At 40.0% G+C, this 23,042-nt stretch overlaps 1 protein-coding gene across 5 annotated transcripts in view; it reads right to left on the bottom strand.

Moving 5' to 3' along the window:
• Positions 1 to 20,182, bottom strand: part of EFCAB6 (EF-hand calcium binding domain 6) — a 103,608-nt gene extending 83,426 nt beyond the window's left edge. For 2 of the 5 annotated variants that reach the window (XM_077337812.1, XM_077337813.1), the window contains exons 1-7: positions 20,102 to 20,171; positions 17,396 to 17,539; positions 16,525 to 16,745; positions 14,261 to 14,343; positions 11,814 to 11,880; positions 8,138 to 8,274; positions 1,612 to 1,727 (exon numbers count right to left, since the gene is read on the bottom strand). In XM_077337812.1, coding sequence (XP_077193927.1) covers positions 1,612 to 1,727; positions 8,138 to 8,274; positions 11,814 to 11,880; positions 14,261 to 14,343; positions 16,525 to 16,745; positions 17,396 to 17,539; positions 20,102 to 20,156 — 823 coding nt within the window. In that variant the 5' untranslated portion in view covers positions 20,157 to 20,171. Of the gene's footprint in view, positions 1 to 1,611; positions 1,728 to 8,137; positions 8,275 to 11,813; positions 11,881 to 14,260; positions 14,344 to 16,524; positions 16,746 to 17,395; positions 17,540 to 19,808; positions 19,896 to 20,101 lie in introns of those variants that run through there. The other 3 variants (XR_013231062.1, XM_077337814.1, XM_077337815.1) reach the window with 3 other exon arrangements.
• Between the last annotated feature and the right edge of the window lie 2,860 nt (positions 20,183 to 23,042).

Here is a 23,042-nt window from a genome sequence, read left to right as displayed (position 1 = left end):
AGGGAGAGCTCGTCTGGGGGGGGGGGTTGCTTTTTGCATATTTTACCAGGTAACAGGACAGCTGTCACATGCAAATGAAAAGGGGGCACTTGCCAGAATGAATCTGAAGGATTCTCTGGTTTGACACTTTTTTTTGTTGATCTTGCATTGGTACGGTGGCCATGGGTTCTAGTAGGCTTCTACAATTTTATATTCGGCTGGACTCCTTCCCCTTGTTTTGGTTGGTTTGGCTTGGATTCTCTGGTATGATACTGGATGTGTTGGGCATGCCACACTGGTCTGTGGTTCTGCTGGAATTCTCTGGCTTCACGTTTATTTAATTTTTTTCATTTCTATTTCTATACCGCCACTCTCAAATGTCTCGTGATGGTTTATAAAATCAATAAAATCATTAGTTTTGCAAGAAGTGACAGAGGGCAGGTTTTCTTCAATTTGCCAGTCTATTTTAGTGTGAAGTGGAACTTGAACTGGAGAGTGAACAGTATTCATGGTGATATTGGCCAGTGTATATTCATGATCATTCACAGTAGACATGGAGTAATCTTGAAATTGTATAATGCTATTACGATCTAAGTTTTCTGTCTCTCAACAAGACATATTCAGCATCATTATGAGTAAAATACTATAAGTGACTTCAGTGTTTAAAACATCATTGAAAACAGGTGCTTTTGGTAAATATCCCATCTTTAGAAGTGTTTTGTTTCAGTCACTGGACAATTACATTCCTATAAACATTCTTTAATGATCAAGAAGTAGATGTGGCAGCCTCTTCCCAGTCCTTCCTAATATTACTTGTTGTTTAAATTACAGTATTCAGTTAGTTTTGGAATTAGCAAGGCTGCAATAGAGTACTTTTCTATAGCCCCTTAACTCTCACAAGTTACTTTAAATTCAAATGAATAGCCGTGTTGGTCTGAAGTAGCACGATAAAATCAGAGTCCAGTAGCACCTTTAAGGCCAACAAAAATGTATTCAAGGTGTGAGCTTTTGAGTAGAGGTTGTAAGTCACTGATGATGCATTGTACTGTCTTGAGCTGAGAGCTATATGTAACCACTACTGATGAAGAGTGCTTGCACTCGAAAGCTCAAGCCTGGAATAAATCCTTGTTGGTCTTAAAGGTGCTAAAATACGAGTTAATTTAAAGCGCTCATTCTTTGAGGATCTGACCATTTACTTAAGTTACCATAAAGTACCAATTCTGACTATCACGTTCAACTCAGACCTCTGTTATCTTTGGGGCAGCAGGGTGCCAGCATAATGCTCTGAAATTTAATGGAATGGCTGAGACTGTGGACTGGAAACTCCATGCATTAAATACTTTTGGAAATAAAAACGAGAACACCTCAAAATATACACATGAATATGTTAGTTTTTAAAGGTCTCATGTATTTCAAGCCAAGTGGCTTTGCCTAAGTGGCATCTGAACCACTTTCTTAGAGGAACTGCTGAAATGATTTTAATGTCTATCAAAAAACAAAATTCAGCTTTGTCACAAACTCTATGGGCTTCTAAGATGTCCTCAAGCTTGTTTTAACTTGTAGCCTCAGAAATTATATTTAATGAAATAATGGATTAAGACTGTGCCAGGGAATCTCCTTATAAATGCCTACCTGAGTCTTTTGCCATAATTCTTTTCTTTTTTTTATCCAAATTTATTCCAAGATACTGCAAAAACTCTTTGTAATTCAATGTATTTGTTCTACACACGCAGTATCGATTCCACAGTCTAAAAAATAAAAATACTGTTTGAAATCTAATCTATATGGAGAAAAACACCAGAATATGACATAAAGTTAGTAAAAGATATTTATTTAGCTGTAAGATAATTACACAATGTTTATAAACATTTTTTATTTAAGAATTGGGTAACACTTTTTCACATTTATACATTCAGTTCTCCAGCCAGAAATAATATTGTACATTTAGTGAATAGCCACATAATAGAACCTTCCTTTGGAAGACAATTCTAGACTACAGTACTGATACATTTGTTTCATTTTTATTTCCTCCTCCTCCTCTAAAGAAGTAACAGAAGTATGAGAAATATTATCTGGCCCATGTATACTTAACTGAAATGAAACTACACATTTTGACCTAATGGCCTTGAACAGTATCACACTAATAAAGTTAAAAATGATCCTAATAACTCAACCCCACATGCACACATTTATGTATTCATATTATTATATATTGCTATTGCTTGGGGGAGGGAGAAACTTTGCAAACAAACAAAGTAGATTTGTGCTCTGTAATTACTAGAAGCCCTTTCAGTTTCTCTCCAGTAGATATATTTGTGCTCCCTTGAAGAAGCAACAAAAGCCATAACTCTCATATATCTGAGTAAACAGACATTCTAAGAAACAATCCTCTATCAATTTGCCCTGACAGCCACAAACATAATCTATTAGAGTAAGGAAGCTTCTTATAGTGACCATTCATTAGTAGAGAAGAAACCCTGAGGTTTCTTGAAGGGTTTTCTGAATGGGTGGGAGAATTCATTTTTAATATATTTTTAAAATCTTGTTAAACATTTATGACCATATTGACCCCGCCCTCCTAAAATGGCCAATGATGGGCCTGGAGGGGATGGGAAGGGGAGAGGCTCCAGGTGGGCATGTACACAGCTATGCTTCCCAACCATATTCTTCAGGATCACACCACTTCTGGGATTTCTTGAAGCCTGAAGAATTTTAGGGGGTTCTCAATGGTTAAAAAGTTGAAAAAGGCTAACTTAGGGACATGAAACAGCCTTTTAAAATGATCCTCCTACATTTGGGCAGAGATACAAAAAGGTACAACATTACTAGAGTCTGTTGAAAATGATACCAACTTCCAGGATTAATTTGTATTATTTATCTCTAAGGCCCCCACATCAAGAAACTCCAAGCCTTTCTAATGGTTTCTTGCTTTTCACATCAGCACCAAGATCTAAAATTCTGCTTAAATTGAAATAAAATTGCAAGGAGCCTTGAATCTCAATATATTCTCTATGGGCTCAGTGTGATAGATTTTCCAAATACTTACATTCCTTATTAAACCACTGGTTCCTCTTTCTATAATAATTTGTTCCATTGGATTGCACAAGAAATAATTGAACCAGTAGCTCTGGCAATGGTTCCACATGTGTTACTTCCCTAAAGCGAAGGAGATTCTGTGCCTCAGATGAATTTAAAACTTCTGATACTCTTTGTTTCAGAATGGGAGACCATTATATTGCATTCAAATATTCTCCTTCCTGGAAGTCCATAGACATCCCTTTACAAAGGAGGAAAGTCATAATCTGGAGTGAAACAGGTATATGGTCACTACTAACAAATGGTTCTACTTGGAGTTTTAATACACTAGGTAGCAAGTCTGCAGACACTAGAAAATAATCAAACTAGCACCCTTTGGTCTAACAAGTAATCAATCCTTTGCTGGCCATTTGAGATAAGTAAGCCAACTCTAACAATGAGATGTGTTACTACCTAAAGAAGTCACAGTTTACAATCAAGAGATCCGTTAATATTTGTCCTGCCAGACTGACATTTTATCATACATATTGTCCAAATCATAATTTATCATATCACAAGCCTCTAACTACTGCTCATAATTAGTGCCAATCCTGGCATTAAAATCACCAGCTACTAAGAACCTATTCTCTCTCAGGTTTTCCATTATACTCAACATCTCTTCACTTCTCCCAACAGAGAGATATAAACTGGTAGTATAATTCAAGTTTTCTTTTTAAACAACAAAATACACAACACAGATGATGAATATTTTTCTTTAATTTTTTTACCTTAATAGAATTGGAGCTCAAACAGGCTATGCCTGTCCTAGCTCATCCACCCTTCTCCCCTATTTGAGCCACTGATAAAAATGACACATATATCCCCAAATAAATTTCCTCTATTGGCCCCATTTCTTGAAGAATAATATGAACTCTTTTCCAAAATGTTTCTATTTCTGAGATCACAACATTTAGATACTACTCCACAATGTTCCATGACAATATTTTAATAAGGATATAAGAGCCCTGATGGTTCAGACCAATGGCCTATCCAGTCCAGCATTCTGTCTCATAATATGGCCAACCTCTGGACAGCCAACAACAGGGGATAGAGATCAAGGCCTTTCTCTGATGTTGCCACCTGGCTCTGGGATTCAGAGGCTAGATGTCTCTCACCGTGAAGGTTTCCCTGAGTGACCATTGCTAGTATCTATGGATAGACTTCATGAATCCATCTAATCCCCTTTTAAATCTGTTTATGTTTGTGGCTCTCACTACATCCTCTGGCAGTAAATTCCATATTTTAATCACTATCTGTGTAAAGTATTCCCTTTTGACCACCCTGAAGCTACTGCCCATCAGCTTCATTGGCTGCCCTCAAGTTATAATAATAACAACAAAAAGACTGCATAACCTACTACATCACAATTATACAGAAGCTCTCAACCTATCTATTATTGTATTTCTTATGATGTAAATCACCCTGAGCCCTGGTAGTATAAAAGGGTGGTATAAACATTTAATTAATTAATAAAAAACCCAGAGATTTATTTTTATTTATTATGAAGAGATGTTTAGGCTGCCCAAAAATGGTCTCAGGGAGGCTTACATCAGCGTATAAAACATATCAAATACAAATTCAAGTAAAACAAAGCTTTACGCTGAAACAATACTAGAATTCTTACTGTAAGCAAACAATCCATGAGCAAAGCAAAAGAAAATAAAGGGGGGGGGGACCTTTCACAAAGTCATGGGAGAAATTATTCCCTTTCTTGTAAAACGCTCTTGCAATGCTCCATCATCTCTCTCTTCAATTCCAGTCCCTCTTGAACCCAAATTAGGGTTGTGCGCAGTACCATTCAAATCGGCTGTTCCAGGCTGTGTTAGCCTGGAACGGCCAATTTGGATGCTGCCGTACACAACCCTAATCAGATACACTCTACCAATCCCAATGTTGCCTATTCAGTCAGCCCAGCCAAAAATACCACTTCTGACGGTCAATGACAGCACCAGTTTGGTGCAGTAGTTAGGAGTGTGGATTTCTAATCTGGCGAGCTGGGTTTGATTCCACACTTCCCCACATGCAACCAGCTGTGTGACCTTGGGCTCGCCACAGCACTGATAAAGCTGTTCTGACCGAGCAGTAATATCAAGGCTCTTTCAGCCTCACCTCCGTCACAGGGTGTCTGATGTGGGGAGAGGAAAGAGAAGGCGAATGTAAGCCGCTTTGAGACTCCTTCGGGTAGAGAAAAGAGCCATTTAAGTACCAACTCTTCTTCTTCTTCTTTGTAGCAAGCTGGAATGTGGTTGGCTGGAAGACTAAATGCCTCTTCCCAGAAGTTAGTTCCTTTTAATCTATTTTTGATATTATTTTATTACAAGAGACTTAGCTAAATAATGCTTTCTCAGGATGTATTACTTTCTCTTAAGAGACTCCAAAGGGGGAGAAAGTGAGGTGAGAGGTCAAGAGATCAGTTACTCTGTCTCATGTCAACAGCCCTCAATATCTCTGAATTGCAAATGGTGTCCTCATCCAATCTGATCTTGGATGATCTGATACAACTGATTTTTCCTAATAGTATTTTGGGAGAGGGAGACAAATTTCTCTTTGTTGACTCTCTCCACCATGTCAACTCTACCTGTCAAATCTCTTCACAGAACAATCTAGACAGTCTTGCACACTCCCCTCTGAGTCTGCTGATTTTTATGAGGGGTGACAAAAACAGTATAAAGGGAAAGGATGAAATTAATGGGAAGGGATGAATTACTGGAGCCACTGGCTAAGCAGACATTTTTGATTGCTCGCACACTCCAGGAAATCCATCAAAAATTAGATATTATGAGCCAAAGATGCTTGAATAACCTATTAGTAAAACCAGATGCATTTTCCTGAGATTTTAAGCAGGGGTGTAAAGAAATGGGAAAAGATAAATCTAATCTAATTATGGATCTATAGTCTATAATTTTAAATATTTTTCCTTACCAGGGGAAGCATATAGATCGGGCTACTAAGCAGAGAGCTATATATCACTTGTTTCTTTTTAATACTGCATATGCTGATTTAAAATCTGTAAAGAGAGTCTATGGACCAATCTATTATGATTGAATATAGCTTTTCCACTTGGAAAATCCCCATCCCTTCAGTAAATAAGAGGAACTTTTTGAAGTCTTTTGGTGTAATTCAACAGCAGTACTTCCATGACCTGGTTTTAAAACCCCTTTAAGTTACCGGAAAAAAGGAGAGGGGAGCCACAAAAAAGGAATATAGATAAAGCTGTTCCAAATATGCCAGGACCCCAAGGATTTTATTCCTGTAGTCTCCCCTCTCTGCAGCACTGAACAAAGCATATTTATCATCAATAGTAACACTAGCCTTATTCACAATTTACAATAAATGCATGCATGATCTATGTACAGTATACACTTGATTGTTCTTGTGTAGAGCTATTCTCATGAAACACACAGCTAAATGTGTGATGCAAGCCCCCATTTATTCAGATACTGGTCCCCAGTTTCATTTGTAAAGTGAATATGCATCGGCTCTTTCATACAACCAGATGTACAAACATATAAGCAGGATGTACATGCATTCACAGTAAAATGTGAATGGGATTTTTGAGTATCTATGAGATCAGGCCTCAATCAACATCATGAGTCCAGGACCTGGTCTAGTCCAGTGGCCAAACAGATGCTTCTGGAAAGATACAGGGCATGAAAACATTTCTCCCCTACTGCCTGTCTCCATGTTTTTGTTGTTTGTGGGTTTTTAAAATTAAAAACCATCAACAGAAGCTGCCGGTTTTGTATAACGGATTGGCAGAAGGGCCACTTAATACTTTCTGTATTAAGTATTCTGTTTAAAATAGTCCCCCAGCTGATTTTCCAACAGCAGAATAAAAAAGTTCTACCTCATTAACCAACATCCACATCACAGCACAGCAACTACCTCATGGAACCATATTCACCTCAGCAAACATCTACCTCAACAAGCATCTGCCTAGACAAGCCCCTGTTTGACTGCCCCCTTCCACTGCATTTGTACAATTCACAGTCATAATAGGTGATCTCTTATCTGTACAATGTGTTCTGCCAATGATGAAGAACCAGAACTTTTGCCTAGTGGTGATCTTTGCTCAGAGGATATATGTGCTTGGGCCTGAGGCAGCATGGGAGCACTGGGAACACACTTCCCATCCTTGTGGTATCTAGTAGAGGTGCTTGTCAACAACTGTGGGGTTATTTTGGGGAGCCCTTATGGAAAATTTAGAGATGCCTAGTTTGCCTTTCCATTTGTACTTCATAATGCGTGTTTTTAGACTTTTCAGATATGTTTCTTCAGTGTACAAGAATTCACCCCAGTGGATGGATGTGCTCTGGATCCAGCTGCAGAGTGGAATAATACAGCCCCCTTGGTGGGTGTGCTCTGCATCTGTATGTTTAACCTTAGATGGTGCATGCCTCAGACATTTATTGTACCCTCCCAGGTGCTGTGTGGTTACTTTGGGGAGTCCTCATCAAAGAGACTGCAGATATCTGTCTTTCCTCCAAATACTGGCTGTGTATTTCAGCCCTGGAGGTGTAGGGCTGTGAGAGTTGTGGGCAAATCCAGTCCTCACCAATTGTGGACAGCAGGCAGAAGAGTCAGCCCTGTGAGTTTGGTGTCTCTAGCACACTAGGTGGAAGCATTCTACCATATCATAGATTTCACAAAATAATTCAGTTTGTCTGAAGCCTTTTTAGTTTGTGACCTTCCATGGTTCAGTTTGTGGGTCTTATCCAATCCTAAAAACTACACATTTATAAAATTGTGAAGCAGCTACTGATAATTGCACCCTCATGAGACACTTTCCTCTCTTATAGTGTCACTTGCTATTTCATGTTATTACAGTATGCATCCCCCTCAGACATTGGCAAAGGCATGAACGTGTATGTATACTGTAATAAAATCAGGGCATGGAATATTACATTACATCTTACTGCAGCCATTTGTTTTTTTTATAATATTTGATAATTGAGAGGAATCTTACACTGATTGCTTTAAACTGCTCTGCTAAAAAAAATATGCTGAGAAATGTGGCCTTGATATGAATGCAATAGCTCTAATCCCTCTAAATGGCTCTAGCCCTTATATTTTCTTTACTTACTTATCGTACTCACAATCCGTCATCTTGAAGCAATTGACCTCGAGAATTCGTCTCAGCTCATGCCTCTGGATCTGCCCATTTTGATTGTAGTCAAACAGTCTACAGGTCTTGATAAAATGTTTCAGCTTCTTGGATAACTATGCAGTATTTAGAAAAGATCAACGTTAAAATAAAAGTACATGGTGATACAGTCTGCGGTCGAGATTCTAGCTAGAAGCATCAAAAGGGACTGCAATTTTTCTCTTTCACAAATGCAAAGAAAAATTCAAGAATTCTCTTTGAAATATTATATTTACTAATATGAGGGTAATTTTCTCTCTAAACAACACTTGGAAAAGTGAAAATACTATTTCAGGAATTAGTTCCAAAACTAGGGATTTTTGTTCTGCAAAATATAAATGACACTGGACAAGTCCAATGTTTTCCTGAAACTAAAATCTGTTAAGATTGGGAAGGGGTTGAGTGTTGGCCAATTTTCAAGGAGTGCTTAGGTGTACTAAATACAGCATTTGCTGGCGTACAAGACTACTTTTTTCCTCTGAAAAACATGCCTCCAAGTGTGGGGGGGGGGTCGTCCTATACGCCGGGCGCACTTCAGTTGTGGCAGACATAGGTGCCCATAGTGGCCCAAAGTACTGTAATGTAAAATAACAAACTCTATATTTTGAGTGGAAATGTTGGAGGGTCATCTTATATGCCGGCAAATATGGTATTTACTTTGTAATCTCCATATGGTAAATTTAAAGAGGCTATTGGAACTTTTATGCAATTATTTTCCTAATGAGACTAGTGATATTTGCCTCCCTGGAATTTATTTCTCTTTCTACCTGTCCACAACCCAAACAACCCAGCATATGCCGGAAAAGGAAATGCTAAAGGGTGATGGCTTCACTCTTATCATTTCCAACAATTTTCATCTATCTCTCTCCCTTTCTACAAGTAAAGACTTTACAGATATCCTAACCAAACCTTCAGATGATGTTCACTGAATATGAAAATTGAACCCACAACCTCTGTCCCAACATTTGAAAATTCAGTGGAAAATATACTTTATGTATTTCTATCCTTCTACTTAAATAAAAAGAATCATCACACCCAATAGCTTTGGGCATTATTGCACTAATAAACTCCAGACTGGGACTCATTTATTTATTAAATCTTTGCAATGGCCAAAGTGGGCTTGTGTGCAACAGCTGCTAAGAGCACTATCAGTTTCTCTCCAGTAGTTATATTTGTCCTCCCTTGAAGAAGAGGAAAAATCCATAATTATCTTAAATTTGAGTAAAACACATATTCCAAGGGACAAAGCTCCAATATATCAATTAACCTCGACTGACACAAACATAATTTATTTTAGTAAGGAAGCTTCTTATAATGACCATCCATTACCCAAGAAGGCATCACGTTTAATCTAGCTAACATAAACACTCTTCTATGTTGTGGAACGGTTTAATATCTTAAATGTTCAAGAAAGGCCCTTGTGTATGACAGACCTAGATAGAGGGCAGAGCAAACTGTATGTACTTTAACGTAAGAACTCAGGAAATCCAGTTCATATACTTGATTTATTTATTACATTTGTATACCACCCTCCCCTAAGGCTCAGGACAGTTCAGAATCAACATTGACCCTGTGAAGGCACACATGGGAACTGTGCAAGCCAACAACTGGAAGATTTTAAGCTAGCATAGCAACAGTGTAGGAGAAGCTCCTCTCAACTAGAGCAATTGAACCCATTTCTCATTTAACAGTCATGTGGTCCCTCGGTTCTTCTGAGTCACCACTCTGAGCTCAAAAAAGATACAACCTTTGGAATGACAAAGGTGTTCCTTTTTTAAATTTGGATGCTCACGCGAGAGTAGGAAGAAGGGATGTGTGCCTGCATAGGGATACTTTGATGAACAACAGTTACTGGTAAGTGCAATCCCATTTTCATCTTTTTTGTCCTGAAAAGTCCCACATGGGAGACTAACAGGATGACATACCTGGAGGTGAGTGAGCAGCCTACTGGAACATGAACTGTAAAACAGCTACACCAACTTGTTTCCTTTCTAATGCTGATGTCTACAGCATAGTGCCTCTGAGTACATACATGGACTCTAAATGTGAACTTCAACCTCAAATTATCTTTGCTTGTAAAGAATACCCACTGGAGTACCTGCTGAGCATTCCTTGACAAAACACAGAGCAGCAATGGTCTGAAGCATGTGGAATGCTCTTCGCTTACAATTTTATTCATCACCAAAGAAAACCAATCCATGGAAGGACACAGCTGTGCATACATGAAGTACTATTCAACACCAAATGAATTGGAACAAAGTCTGTTAGTTTTTGGCTCTGTATTCTCTGCAGCACACACTAACTTGTCACATTATATTGATTCCATCTGTTTGCACTCTGCAGAAGATTGGCTTTCTACAGCAAACATTTCCTATTTACCAGCTGGTAAAGACAGGCCAAAACAGATAGGAAGACAACAGATAAAATGAAAGAAAAATGAACAGAGAAACTGTGGGGAGTGGATGTAGGACAGCTAAGAAAATAGGAGTGACAGTGGTTCAATAAGTAAACCTATCCTGCCCACACACACACACACACTACCATTCACTCTAGGTCTGGTATATGTTGCCTTTACATTGCCTTTTGTAAGCCTAAAAACCCTAAAAGATTTCTTTAAAAAATAAGGGGAACAATCCAAAGTTAAATCCTGGTTCATATCTGATTCAGCTGGTAGCAAGTCTTTCTATAGGATAGGATGGCAACTAGGAAAGCAATCTCTGGGAAAGCAATCGATAACTTCCTAACAGATATCACACCTGGAATGTTTTTCAACATTGTATGTGGCTGAAATGTCTTCTGGCCAGTGTCCATTATTAAGTATCTCCAAATGCAGCAGTGACCATAAATCTTCCCCAGTAAACATCCTGACCCCAGATGCCAAAAATCAATTGATAAGATCCCCCTCCTTGGTTCTTTACGGGGCACACAGAACTTGGAAATGGGCACTTTAGTTAGGATGGAGACGGAAAGAAACACAGAATCTCCCATCTGCTTAGAAGAACTTGGCAGATGGGACGGGATCATTCTCTCTCACTTTTTTGCATCCTTTGATGACACTCAGAAGCAATGAAAATCTCTCAATGTTTCCAAATGTCTCCAGAGTTTGGCACAGAGGTGAACATGGGCAATCTATTATGTCCTACTGGTTAGAGGGGGAAGTCAGAAGTGGCAACACTGCCTTTCCTTCTTACAAAGATGAACATGAAGCAAGGTCTATCCCTTCTTCCAAGTTTGTTGCGAAAGATAAATAACTCAGACAAGGTTGCTAGCAACTGTAAATAATGAGTGACAATGAAAACTAATCAAGTTAACGGATCCCTGCCTAGTTAAAGAGATTTGGCCTTTTCTAGCCTGTGGTTCTTTTATACTATAAGCTAAACGAGGAAATCTGGTGAGAAACAGCTAGTTCCTATTAATTCAAAACATATTATAGTTTATATCAAAAACATCAGTGCTGCGATTGGAATTTGTATCAGGTTAGCAGAGGGACACCTTTTTTTAGAGAGGATACACACAAGTAATGCCAGATACTTCCCTTCTGAAACTGTGCAACATTATCACTGTGATATCAGAAAATCTAACATGATAATTGTAGCATGGATGGACTTTGCAGTACCTTCTCCCGTAAGAGGCATTCCAGCTGACTTAGTGTCCTTGAGCGGCTATCTCCCATACTACTCCACCTAATAAATAAACAAAAAACATTTATTAGAAGTAAAGTTTCTGATTAACAAAACCTGCTTCTGAAATGAATGAAATATTGACATGCTGCAGATGGAGGCAAGATAAAAAGAGGCATGTATGTCTCAGGAAGTGAGCTACATTTTTCTAAATCTTATGCTGGAATAACTTTATTTAGTCTTAAAGGTCTCACTTTGTTTCAGTTTCACTTTACTACTACAGTAAAACAGCTATCATTTGGAATTAAAAGTCTTTGGGTGACCAAGCACATAGGCACATAGTTTTATTGACCCTCAATACCAACATAAGAATTCTACAAGAATGTGAAAAAGATCCACCATCTTGAAAAGTAGTGGCTGGAGGGGAAATGGCTGTCTCTACAGATAATTTAATACTATATCTGGCTCTACTGACCTCAAACCATCTATTTTGACACCCAGATGGGCATTCTAAATGAATTTTAAATATCGCACTAACCATAACCACCATCAAGGAAAATGGCATCTGCAGGAAAAAAATCCCCAAATTGGAAACTCAACCCAAGAAAACTTTGAAGCAGTAGTGCCCTGAAACATGCACAACCAATAAAATTCTCTTCACACAAACACAAAAATATAAATATATATGTATTCAGCCCAGGGGCCCTGTTGTATATCAAGTATGATAGGGTTCACTAGGAAAAGGGTTGAAAATAACATTGACAATATAGTAATGTGCATATACTTGGCCCTGGAGTGCACACATATGGAATACTTACAGTTCTGGCCACTGCACTGGAAAAAAAGTTACTGAAGAGCTAGGAAAAGTGCAGGAAAGGACAAGCAAAATCATCACATGATTAGAAAAGACCAATTATGCACAGGAGGGGTGCGCTGGGCCAATGCTTACATGTCAGCGGGGCAAGTCCCCATAGATGCACGACGTTGCCGTCAGCCTAGCCCCTTCGCAACCCTGGTCCATATTGGGGTCTCTAATACCCCACATTAAGGGAATGCTGATTTTTTCAGCATTCCCTTTCTGCCAGGCTGTGCCCGTGCATCATGGAGCCAAACGAGGCATTTGGTGACCCTCACAATGGTGAAATAGCGTAGGTTCGCTATCCCACTCTCTTGTAGAGACACACACAAACCTCACAACCCTACTGCCGGTGCAGTGCAGCAGAACCTGTCTGCATGCACAATTCCAGAGTGGACTGTGTGTGCTGGGAGATTTCATCCCCCATGCATACACAGGAAGCGGCAGGGGCATGCTGTCCCGCTGCACAGAACCGACAGCATCCCAGTGTGGCCTCCGCCATGTATAATTGGTCATATCTAACAACATTTGTGGCAGGGTATGAGTTTTCTTGAGTCACTGCTCTTTTCTTCAGATACTACTCAAGTGAGTTAATGAATCATAACAACTGTAGGTGAAATGACTAGTTTAGAGCTAGCCATGACAAGCTATACAGGAAAATGGGATATAATAATCACTACCCCCCCCCCCACGTATTAACATGCCTGTCCAGGAAAGGCTAGATCGACCCCATTGTGTCTAGAAAGCCATTCATGTAGAATCACCAACCCCAAAAAGATGACAGTAACCAGAAGCATAGGCCTCATGTATTTTTGCATGAAGAATCCTGGGAGTGGGGTGGAAAATCACCACAAGTAAAAATATATTACTGACTATCCCAATAACAACAATGAAGATTTATTTCAGTCTTCAACCAGATCAGGCTATCCCAATTACAGAAAGGAATATTCACATAGTAAGATAAGATAAGATACATTTATTTGTATATAGCCATAGGCCTTTACAAAATATAAAATACAAATTTGCGAACAGTAAAATAGAATAAAAGGAACTGTATCTTATTCACATAGTAATGATATCAGCATATGGGACAGGCATAGCTAAGCACTACATGGAGGGGGGGAGAACAGGAATCTGTCAATACAGGGCATAATTTTCAGCAGCAGCAGCTCCATGTTCTTTGCAATGTTAACTATTTTTGATTCTGCAAATCTCCAAACTTTCCCCTTGATTCAACACTTAGGATGCATATGCACAAAACTAGCATCAGACAATTTTAGCCATTGTTAATGTAATATGTTGAGCCAGGAGGAAAACTGATTCCTTTTGATGCGTCATTCCATAGCAGGTAGCTGAAAGTGCTGCCAAGTCACAGCCAACTTATGACGAACCTGTAGGATTTTCAAGGCAAGAGAGAACCAGAGGCAGTTCACTATTGTGTGCCTCGGCATAGCAATGCTGGACTTCCTTGGTAGAGTCCCATCCAGGTACTAACCAAGACCAAAGATCTGACATAACCCAGCTATCTTGGCCCATCCAGGTTCTGGAGGACTATCACAAAATACATCACAAAAAAACAAATCTTACCTTGTGCAAAGGCTCTTGATGGGCTTAGCAAATCGTGACAAGAACTCAAGATATGGAACAGTAACTTTGTTTGCGCCGGGAATCTGTTTAAATACAAAAAAAGTTAACATGTTCTGTGATCAATTCCCTCCACCCATCTAATCCTAAATGCATCATAAACTTTCAACAAATGACATGTGACTTCATATCAAAACAGTTTGTCTCTAGAAGACAAAATAAAAGCTTTATTTTTCTGTGGGTTTTTTTTTCTTGAATGATGCTGTTTATTATTATAGCTGTTAGTTATTATTATTGCTGTAGCTTAATGAATATAAAACATTTACCGGAATTTAACATTTGTTGCATTGTTATTGTAGGATTTTTATGCAAACTGCCTTTAGCGTTCATGTGCAAAGGCATAACAGAAAAGCAGCAACATTGCTTTCACTTAGAAATATAAATACAGCAAGAATCCTTCATTAGAAACCCTGCAGGTTATTCCACTGGTCCGTTTATATAGCCTGCAAAATATACGGTGAAGCGTCTTCATTCCATAATGGGAAGGCTAGTTGTAATCTGATACTTCTCCATGAAAATGATACTTTTACATAGACAAGCAGAAATACTATACTGAAATATACAAGAGTCTTCCCTCTCTCTTATATACTACTACAGCCTGAAGACGTACTGTCAGATTTCACTGGTATATGAAAAAGGGAAAAGCTTTTAATATTTGATATTGGAGATGTGAGGATTGAGGGAGGGGGGTGTTTTATTCCTCAAGGCCTTCTTTTCCCAATAGGAAATTTGGGGGAAGCAATAAAAAAAACCTTTCCTGTGAAATATTTTCTTTTTGAACAAGTGAAATGCTTTCAAGACAACCCAGCCATGCTACAAACATAAACAAGATGGATTTCTGCGCATAGAAGGATGCCTACTCTTCATGAAGGGAGCATGCAGAACTTTTATAGCTTCTTGACTGCTGGATGCCTTGTATTGTCCTTTTGACTCTACTCTTCCCTCAGATTTGACCTTTTTACTACTCCCTCAAACCAGTGTGACACATATACACACAAAGTGAGTAACAAGCACCTATTACCCTACCGTATCAGTGAAGGGGGAACAAAGCCTCAGAGGAAAACACACAAATCTTCATTGAAAACTGAGCTTTCTCACCAGTAGTCCGAGAAGGAAGAAGACAGCACGTAGCCAGAACTAGAACTCGTTTTGCAGATATTATTGAAAGCCAAAAGTTTCAATTTATTTTGAATTCAGTATAAAAGAGTACTCATAGTCTGATCACATGTTTTATGCATTTCGTACTTCAGTTTATTTCTACCACTAATACTTTCTGAACAAATCACTCTAATTTTAGTAGTGAGGTCTGAGAAAAGGGGCTCACAGTCAGTCTTATTGGGGAGGCCCATATCAGAAAACTGTGATATGCTGCATCTGCTCTATAGGGTCCGTATATGCATGGCATCATTAAATATCCTTTTTTCTCCCTACCTCAGCAAAATAGTGCAGCTGTCTTCTAACATATGGAAGCATTTCCACACTTCATATTCTTCTGGGGGGAAACTGTGTTGTGCAAATACTGCCAAATGAAATATGTATTTCCAAATGCTATTGGTATGATCAAACACATGGTTGCATGTAGAAAATGCCCAAGACACATTAATAGATTTTTCATGAAAATAAGTGAGGTGGAGGTTATGTCGAGAAACAACAGGTTTATATTTTGATATTGTAGATTTTATAGCAATAGTTTTTAATTTACCCTGTACTAAGGTAGCACAGAAATTTTGGGTGCTTCATCAAACTGGGGCTTTTTCTTCCTGGAGGCATCCAAGATCCTAACTCCCTCTGCTGTGCCAAGTTTCTGTCCCCTACTCTGCTAAGCCACCTGCTGCTGAGTATGAAAAGGTGGGAACTGCATTACTTCTGGTCAGGTTGTAGCACACTCACACACACCTTAATTGTTATTTTAGAATAAGTGCAGGATAAAAAATTCCCCAAGTAAACAAGCTTGTTAAAATTGCAAATGAAAAGCATAATTTTAGAAGAAGCTTTACTCCTCTCACATGTATGAGAGACTGCTTCTTCTCAGAAAAGGCCTGCTGAGGCACGTCATGCTTCCTCTAAGAATATTTTTTGTTAACAGGCAGTATTTATTCATGTGCAAATGTGTATAGATTAAACATTAGACAATTCAGCTAAGATTTCCTTAACTGTGCCTAACTGTAAGGGATCAGAATGAAAGCTTATAAAATCAGAAAACACACCTTTGCCAGGAGAGCATCCAATTGTTCTTGTGTTAGAGGGAAGATGAATGTTTCAATCACTCTTCTAAATTCACCCTTTGTGACTTTTAGGGTCTGATCAATGTCAATTGTTTGAAATGCTTGTTTAAGTTCTTCTTCTTTTGCAGCCATCTTCTGAAGCAAGATCTCTTCAATATCCTCTGAGGACAATGTTGGATTGGGGACAGAGCTGACAGATACAGCTATAAAACACAGTTTAGTGTTTAGCGCATTCTTGCACTTGATAGAAATCAGACTTATTTTTAGAGACCCAGGTACAAGAAATGTTACATTATTTCCCCAAGTTAGAAATCCTTCAGGACTCCACAGTAGATACAGAAAGACTAGCACATATCCAATAACAGCCAGGGAAGTTTACATGCAGGGTATGAAGGAAAAGCCTTCTTCTGTACAGTCCTCAGTATGTGATAAGTCTGAAGCATACTGCCTCTAAACACGTAGTTGGATCCAGACTAAACTGGCAGTATTACCAATTCACCCTTCCCACTTTAGATGCCCTCAGGGTCCATCATCCCCTAGGTACAGCAATCTTCCCTGCTCCCATCTTAGAAGATAGCACGTTAGAGGCTGGCTTGATTCATCCCACAATTAATTGGAATAACTGCAAAGTAGTTTTTTGTGAAGGCTGGTGGTGGGATACCCTGAAAAATCTCCATTAACATCAGCCAAGGATGTAAAAAATAAGTTATTTTAGATTCAATGTGGGTGGGGGAACCATATGCTTCCTACCATCTTATTTGAAATACCCCTAGAAAAATCTGTTCTATATTCTAAAACTCCTAGCTCTGCTGCTTTCAAAGTCTCTAAATTGAACAGTTATGCAAACACTTACTTGAGGTCGATTTGACAGAGCTCTGTCTGCTGCAACTTGATGATTTTTCTGCTGTAGCTGGAGGTCTTGAATTAAACACGATTCCATGAGACTGTGGGCATAAACTAGTGTAATCAAACGCACTCACCACTCTGGACATGATTGCTATGGAAAATAAAAAGGAGAACACTGAAGGACAAAAAAGGACAAACACTGAAGTGAGAAGAGCCTAGCAGGGTAAGCTTATAGGGATGACTAGACTGCATTGGGCCTGCTTGGCTTTTTTACAGTAAGACTACAGTAAGCCTAAGACTCCCAGAACTTCATATACCATGAAGAGAAAAGCAGTCACCAGAGTCAGGAATGAGTACAATGATCTGTGTCCCATCTGTCACCTGACCACTATGCAAGGCACTAAGGGGCACCCATTTAGCAACATGTACTTCATCAACCTGGCTCCTTTCTGTCCAGGATGAACCCCTTATTGGTTTTAATACTTGGAGGAAGCATACTGCTGTTTTATTTGCTGTCAGCCCATGCTACTTAGAATGATCTTTGGCACAGAATGAGGCTTAGAATTTTTTTTTTTTTAAGATGGATGGGTAAATATCAGAAGCATAATAAAGTTTTCACATGTCAAGGGCAGAGAAAACTCACAACAAGGATTCTATAGAAAGAAAGCTTTAATTGGAAGTAGGTCTGAACACTTAAACATCTGGTCAAGACTGTTCGATATCGGGGAAGCAAGCAGTTATCAATACAATTCTCCCGCCGAAACCAGACCCGTTCCCAAGGGGAGGGGTGTCATCCTCCACCCAGGTGCCATCCTGGGCTTCCTGCCAAAGTGTCTCTGTTGGTGCGGCCTTGGTCAGCTAGGCGCCTCAAAATGTAGATAAGATGTTTACAGGGACACTGGTAACAAAGTATCACAGCAGGGAGAACATGCAGTGTGAAAGCGGAAGGGGGATCAAAGTTAGGAGGGGATCAAATGGAATACTACAGAGCCAAAAGCATACTGGTTACATGGGAAAGGCAGCAAAAGTTACACACACACAGAGATGGAGTCTCTCTGGTTCAGTTAATTCAGACATGGCAGAGAGCAGGGGACTGATCCTGACACCACCACAGTCAAGTATCAAAGGCTAGAGCACAGAGATAGAAACACATTCATACAACAAAGATGACGTTCAAAACAATTCTTAAAGTAATTCTTATAAAGCTATGTCACACACATATTCCTAGAAATTCTTATGAGATGGGCCAGTATAATCATCCCATTTTACAGATGAGGAAAGAGGGCAAATGCAAAGGCTGAGATATAATGGCTTACTGAGAGTCACCAAGGAAATCACAGCAGAGCTATAAACCAGGAAATCTGTGGCTTGCATTTTAAGCTTTTAAAACCACTATACTATATCTACTGCCATGTTTGAGCCACGGTTATTTGAAGGAGTGCCTTCTCACAGACCTGCCCAAGCACTGAGATCTCAAGGAGAGAACCTTCTTGCAGTCCAACCTCTCTCAGATGCAAGGGGCGGTGACATGCAGGAGGGCCTTTTCTGTGGCAGTCCCCCTCACAGCTTCCCCTGGTGACTCACCTGATGGATGAGTGGGGTTATGTTTTTAAATGTTTTAATGTCTTTTAGATTATTTTATTCAGTATTTGTACCCCATCATGGGACCTTCAGGTGCATGTCCAGGATATAAACTTCTTTATAAATTAATAAATGACATCCAATCCCTTCTCCTCTGTTTTAAAAGCATATATTTTTCATAGAATACATCATTTGAGAATTTCATCATAGTTATTCCTCTCATTTCTGGGGGGAGGGGTGTGGCAGAGAGGAGGCATAGCCAGCTGACATCGCCTCTGGGTACCCCAGAGCCTAAAAAGTATTTCAGGGGTCCTTCCACGGTCAAAAGGTTTTAAAAAGTTGGGTTAGAGTACCAGACTAGGATCTGGGAGACCTAAGGTTCTGCCGCTGTCATAGAAGCGCATAGGGCAACCTTTGTTCAGTTGCACTCTCAGCCTAATCTGCCTCATAAGGCTGCAGTGCTAATAAAATGTAGGTGAGAAGAGGGGTGTATACCCCTTTAGTACCCATTGGGGACAAAGTCAGATAATATAAACGAACTGAATACATAAACAAATGAAGAGAAGTGTGTGATTCAGGAAGCCCCCCTCCCCTCCATTACAAATCTCACATTTGCTGCGAATTGACAAGATGCTACTGAGCTAGCATGTCGCTCACATCTGCAATGTGGGGGTGGCTTTACCGTCCCTAATTTCAGCCATCTGATTTTGTAGTGTTCGGAAACAAAGCAGACTCCAGGCAGAAAAACTGTATCATCCTTTGCAAAACTTCCTTTACGTCCTCTCTTTCCCCCCCCCCCCGGCCAGCAGTTCGGGAGGCGCATCTTCCTCCCCCATTACCTGGTGGGATTTGCGCGACGCTCCCGCGACAAGAGGGACCCGCGTCCAGGCCGGCCTCTTCCCCAAACGCCCCACTTTTAGCCCCCCACCCCGGCGCCTCCGCATTCTTCCGCAAAGGCGCGTTTCTAAGACGCCGTTGCCCTAGCAACGGGGGAGGCCTTCTGGTTGGCCGGCATCTACGGGAACCGCCTAGCAACGGCAAGGCGTGTGACAATTGGATCCCGCTGCTGCAATTGTCGTCCTCCTGCTCGTTCGCCCCTAAGTTTCACGGAAGTACGTTTGAGTTTACTCACGAGTAAGCACGTGGAATATGCTGGACTGGAAAGGTCCCGCCGAAAGAGGTTGCATCTCCTCCTAAAGTAGCACAGAGACAAAGCGGTGAAGAGGGGAGAGGGGCCAGATCCAAAGGGCATTTTCCCGCGACTAGGCTCTGAAAGGGGTCCCGCGGCGGTGGGGGACACGCCAGCTCCTCGCACCGCCTCTAGTTCTCCCCCGACGAGATATACAAGCTGAGAAGCCGGACAGGTGCCTTCTGGAGCCGTTTCCGCAGGCGACATTCAGTCAACGAGGATTTTACGTTTCTGGCATCCAAAATTCCGCTCTGCTTTCCAAGTTGATGAAAACTTGTGCTGGATCGTATTTTTCACGCATAAACACAAAAGGCGGACATAAATCGAATTGCAACCAAAGCGGTGTTTTTAATGTCAAGTGTGAGAACAGGGAATTTCTTTCTCAATTATATAATAGTGCTGATGCTGATAATATATCGCCTACACTTTGCATTACATAAATAATATCACTAGTAATAGTTCTCAAAGGGCAGTCATGTTAATCTGGCTACACAGTTAAACAGTATTTTAAAAACTTTCGAGATCCAGCGTGCTCACTTCTTCGGAAATATTAACTGTGCTATCACCTGACAGTAGTGCAGTACTTAATTCGCTGGTGGGATCCACTGCCACTAGCCTAGATGGCTCTTGAAAAGGTTTAGATTAGTGATCCCCAACCTGTGGGCTGCAGACCATGTGGTCTGTCGACTAATTGGAGGTGGGCCGCGAAGGACGCCTTCTCTCCCCCCCCCCCTTTACAACACAATTCGGGTGTCATTGTCTCCCATCACTCCCAGATGGGACTATCTCGTTGCAGAGAAACAAGCTCAGGATTCCCATTGATTTGTCATTGTCATGAGTTAAAAATTCCATGAAAATAAAATGTTCCTTATGTTCATTCTTGTGGCGTGTCTGTATCTTATTTTGAAGGGATGTTTAAACATTACCATAGCAATCAGAGAGCGTTAGGGCAGTGGTTGAGAGTAGAGGAGTAAACTACCCCCCCCCCACCGGGCCTCAGTAAAATTGTCAAGCTTTGAGTGGACCCCGGTGATAAAAAGGCTGGGGACCACTGGTTTAGATAACAATGATAGTTAACAGAAACCTAAATTTTCAGATGATCTGTGAAATCTAGTTGTAGTGTGGTGACTGAGCATTTGAACAACTTTCATGACAAGTGGAGAAATAGGAAGAGGAAAGATTTTAAAACCATTATTATTATTATTATTATTATTATTATTATTATTATTATTATTATTATTATTATTATTATTATTATTATACAGCACTTCTTAGCTGGTTATATATTACAGCCATGGGGCTGTGTTCTACTCCCACCTGCTGGAGAATTCTTAAAATTTCAAATCAGTCAAAATTAGATCCAGTTGGTTCATTAGCACACCATTTACAGAGTCTGTATAATAAATGTTTGTGTACTGGGACCAGAGTTTTTCTCTACTCAGAACCTTGTTGGAGAAAGCAGGCATAATTGGAATTGCATATGATTCCAGTTGCAGCAGTATAGAACATACCTTCCAGATCACATGAGTTGTGTGTTCAAGGAAACTCCGGGAAACGGCCAGCAGAACGTTGCAACCCAGGAAAGCTGCAGGCATTTTGAAACCAGTTCTTGTAAGAGTTGTGTAGTATTAAGTGAAGTCTCTTTGTCACAAACTCCAGTTGGCTGTGGCACCATTTTACAGAGTGCCTTCAGTAATATATGAATGGCTTTAAAAATATATATATATTACTGGATATCACAGTTTGATTATGGTACCACAGGTGGGTCCAGCCTTCTCTTTTTTTAACCTCCAATTTTTATTTTCTACAAAAGATGTAGTCAACAATCATGCACAGAACATAATTTACAAAATTAACATTTATTAAAAGCAGTTTTTACTCATATGTCCAGTTAGAGAATGATATATTCTTTGTCGCAGTTCACTGATGAAGTTAAAATGAAAACAAGTCTATTGTACCTAGGAACTCGTTCTGCTTGTATTTGATTATAGTGTTTGAATAAAGTTTTTGCCATCACCAGCTTGAAAACTACTTTCTTCTGTCTACATGGATATTATTTGGCTTGTGGTTGTATTTCAACTTCCTTGTAGTTGGCCATGGCTCATTTGGATTTACAGTTTGCATTACAACTGCTGACTCCATTACTTTCAATGCTGCAGCTCCTGTCTTTTAGCATGAAGAATTCCATAGACTTGTGTGTGGCTTACCTCTGATGTCTAAGAAAAAGGAAGTGGCAGCAACAGGAGTTTGTAGCCTTATCGGCTGCAAAACAGTTCCATGCGGTCACCAACCACCTTGGAAGCTGCAATGACTTGCAGGTTGGTTGGCATGCTGTGGCTGGAGTGTGCTTTCCTCACAGGTTCTGGGTTGATGACAGAAGCCAGGACTGGTGGAATAACTTTGTCCTTCTTTCATGGAGCGGTGAGATGTGGCTGAGCATCTTTAGAATACTATGGGCAACCTTCATGGAGAATATCGAGGTTCTTAGACCAAGGTTGGAATGTCAGCAGACAAGGATGTGCTCACTGGTGCCCATGGAGAAGCATGTTGGGGCAGCCATTTGGTACCTTGCAGTCGGCAGCAGTTACCATGTCGTGGGGCAGCAGCAGCATCTCCACAATGACAGAAACGGTCCTGGAAGCAGATGTGTTGGAAGCAGAATTGTACTGCAAGGTCATGTGCTTCGATGATGAGATCAGGAAGATGCTATTTTAATATTTTTTTTCTTTTGCTGATCAGTGCTATTATGCCACCATGACTTGGTCCCTAAATTTTATTTTTGGAGGGAATATTTTTATCTCTGGGTGAGGATGTGTGTAGGGGGCCCTTCATAGATGCCATGGAGAGTCATGGTGTTATACAAATAATTAAATGATGCATGGAA

This window comes from Paroedura picta, chromosome 5 (assembly GCF_049243985.1).
Source record: "Paroedura picta isolate Pp20150507F chromosome 5, Ppicta_v3.0, whole genome shotgun sequence".
NCBI classification, from domain to species: domain Eukaryota; kingdom Metazoa; phylum Chordata; class Lepidosauria; order Squamata; family Gekkonidae; genus Paroedura; species Paroedura picta.
This window is presented reverse-complemented; position numbering and strand designations above follow the sequence as displayed.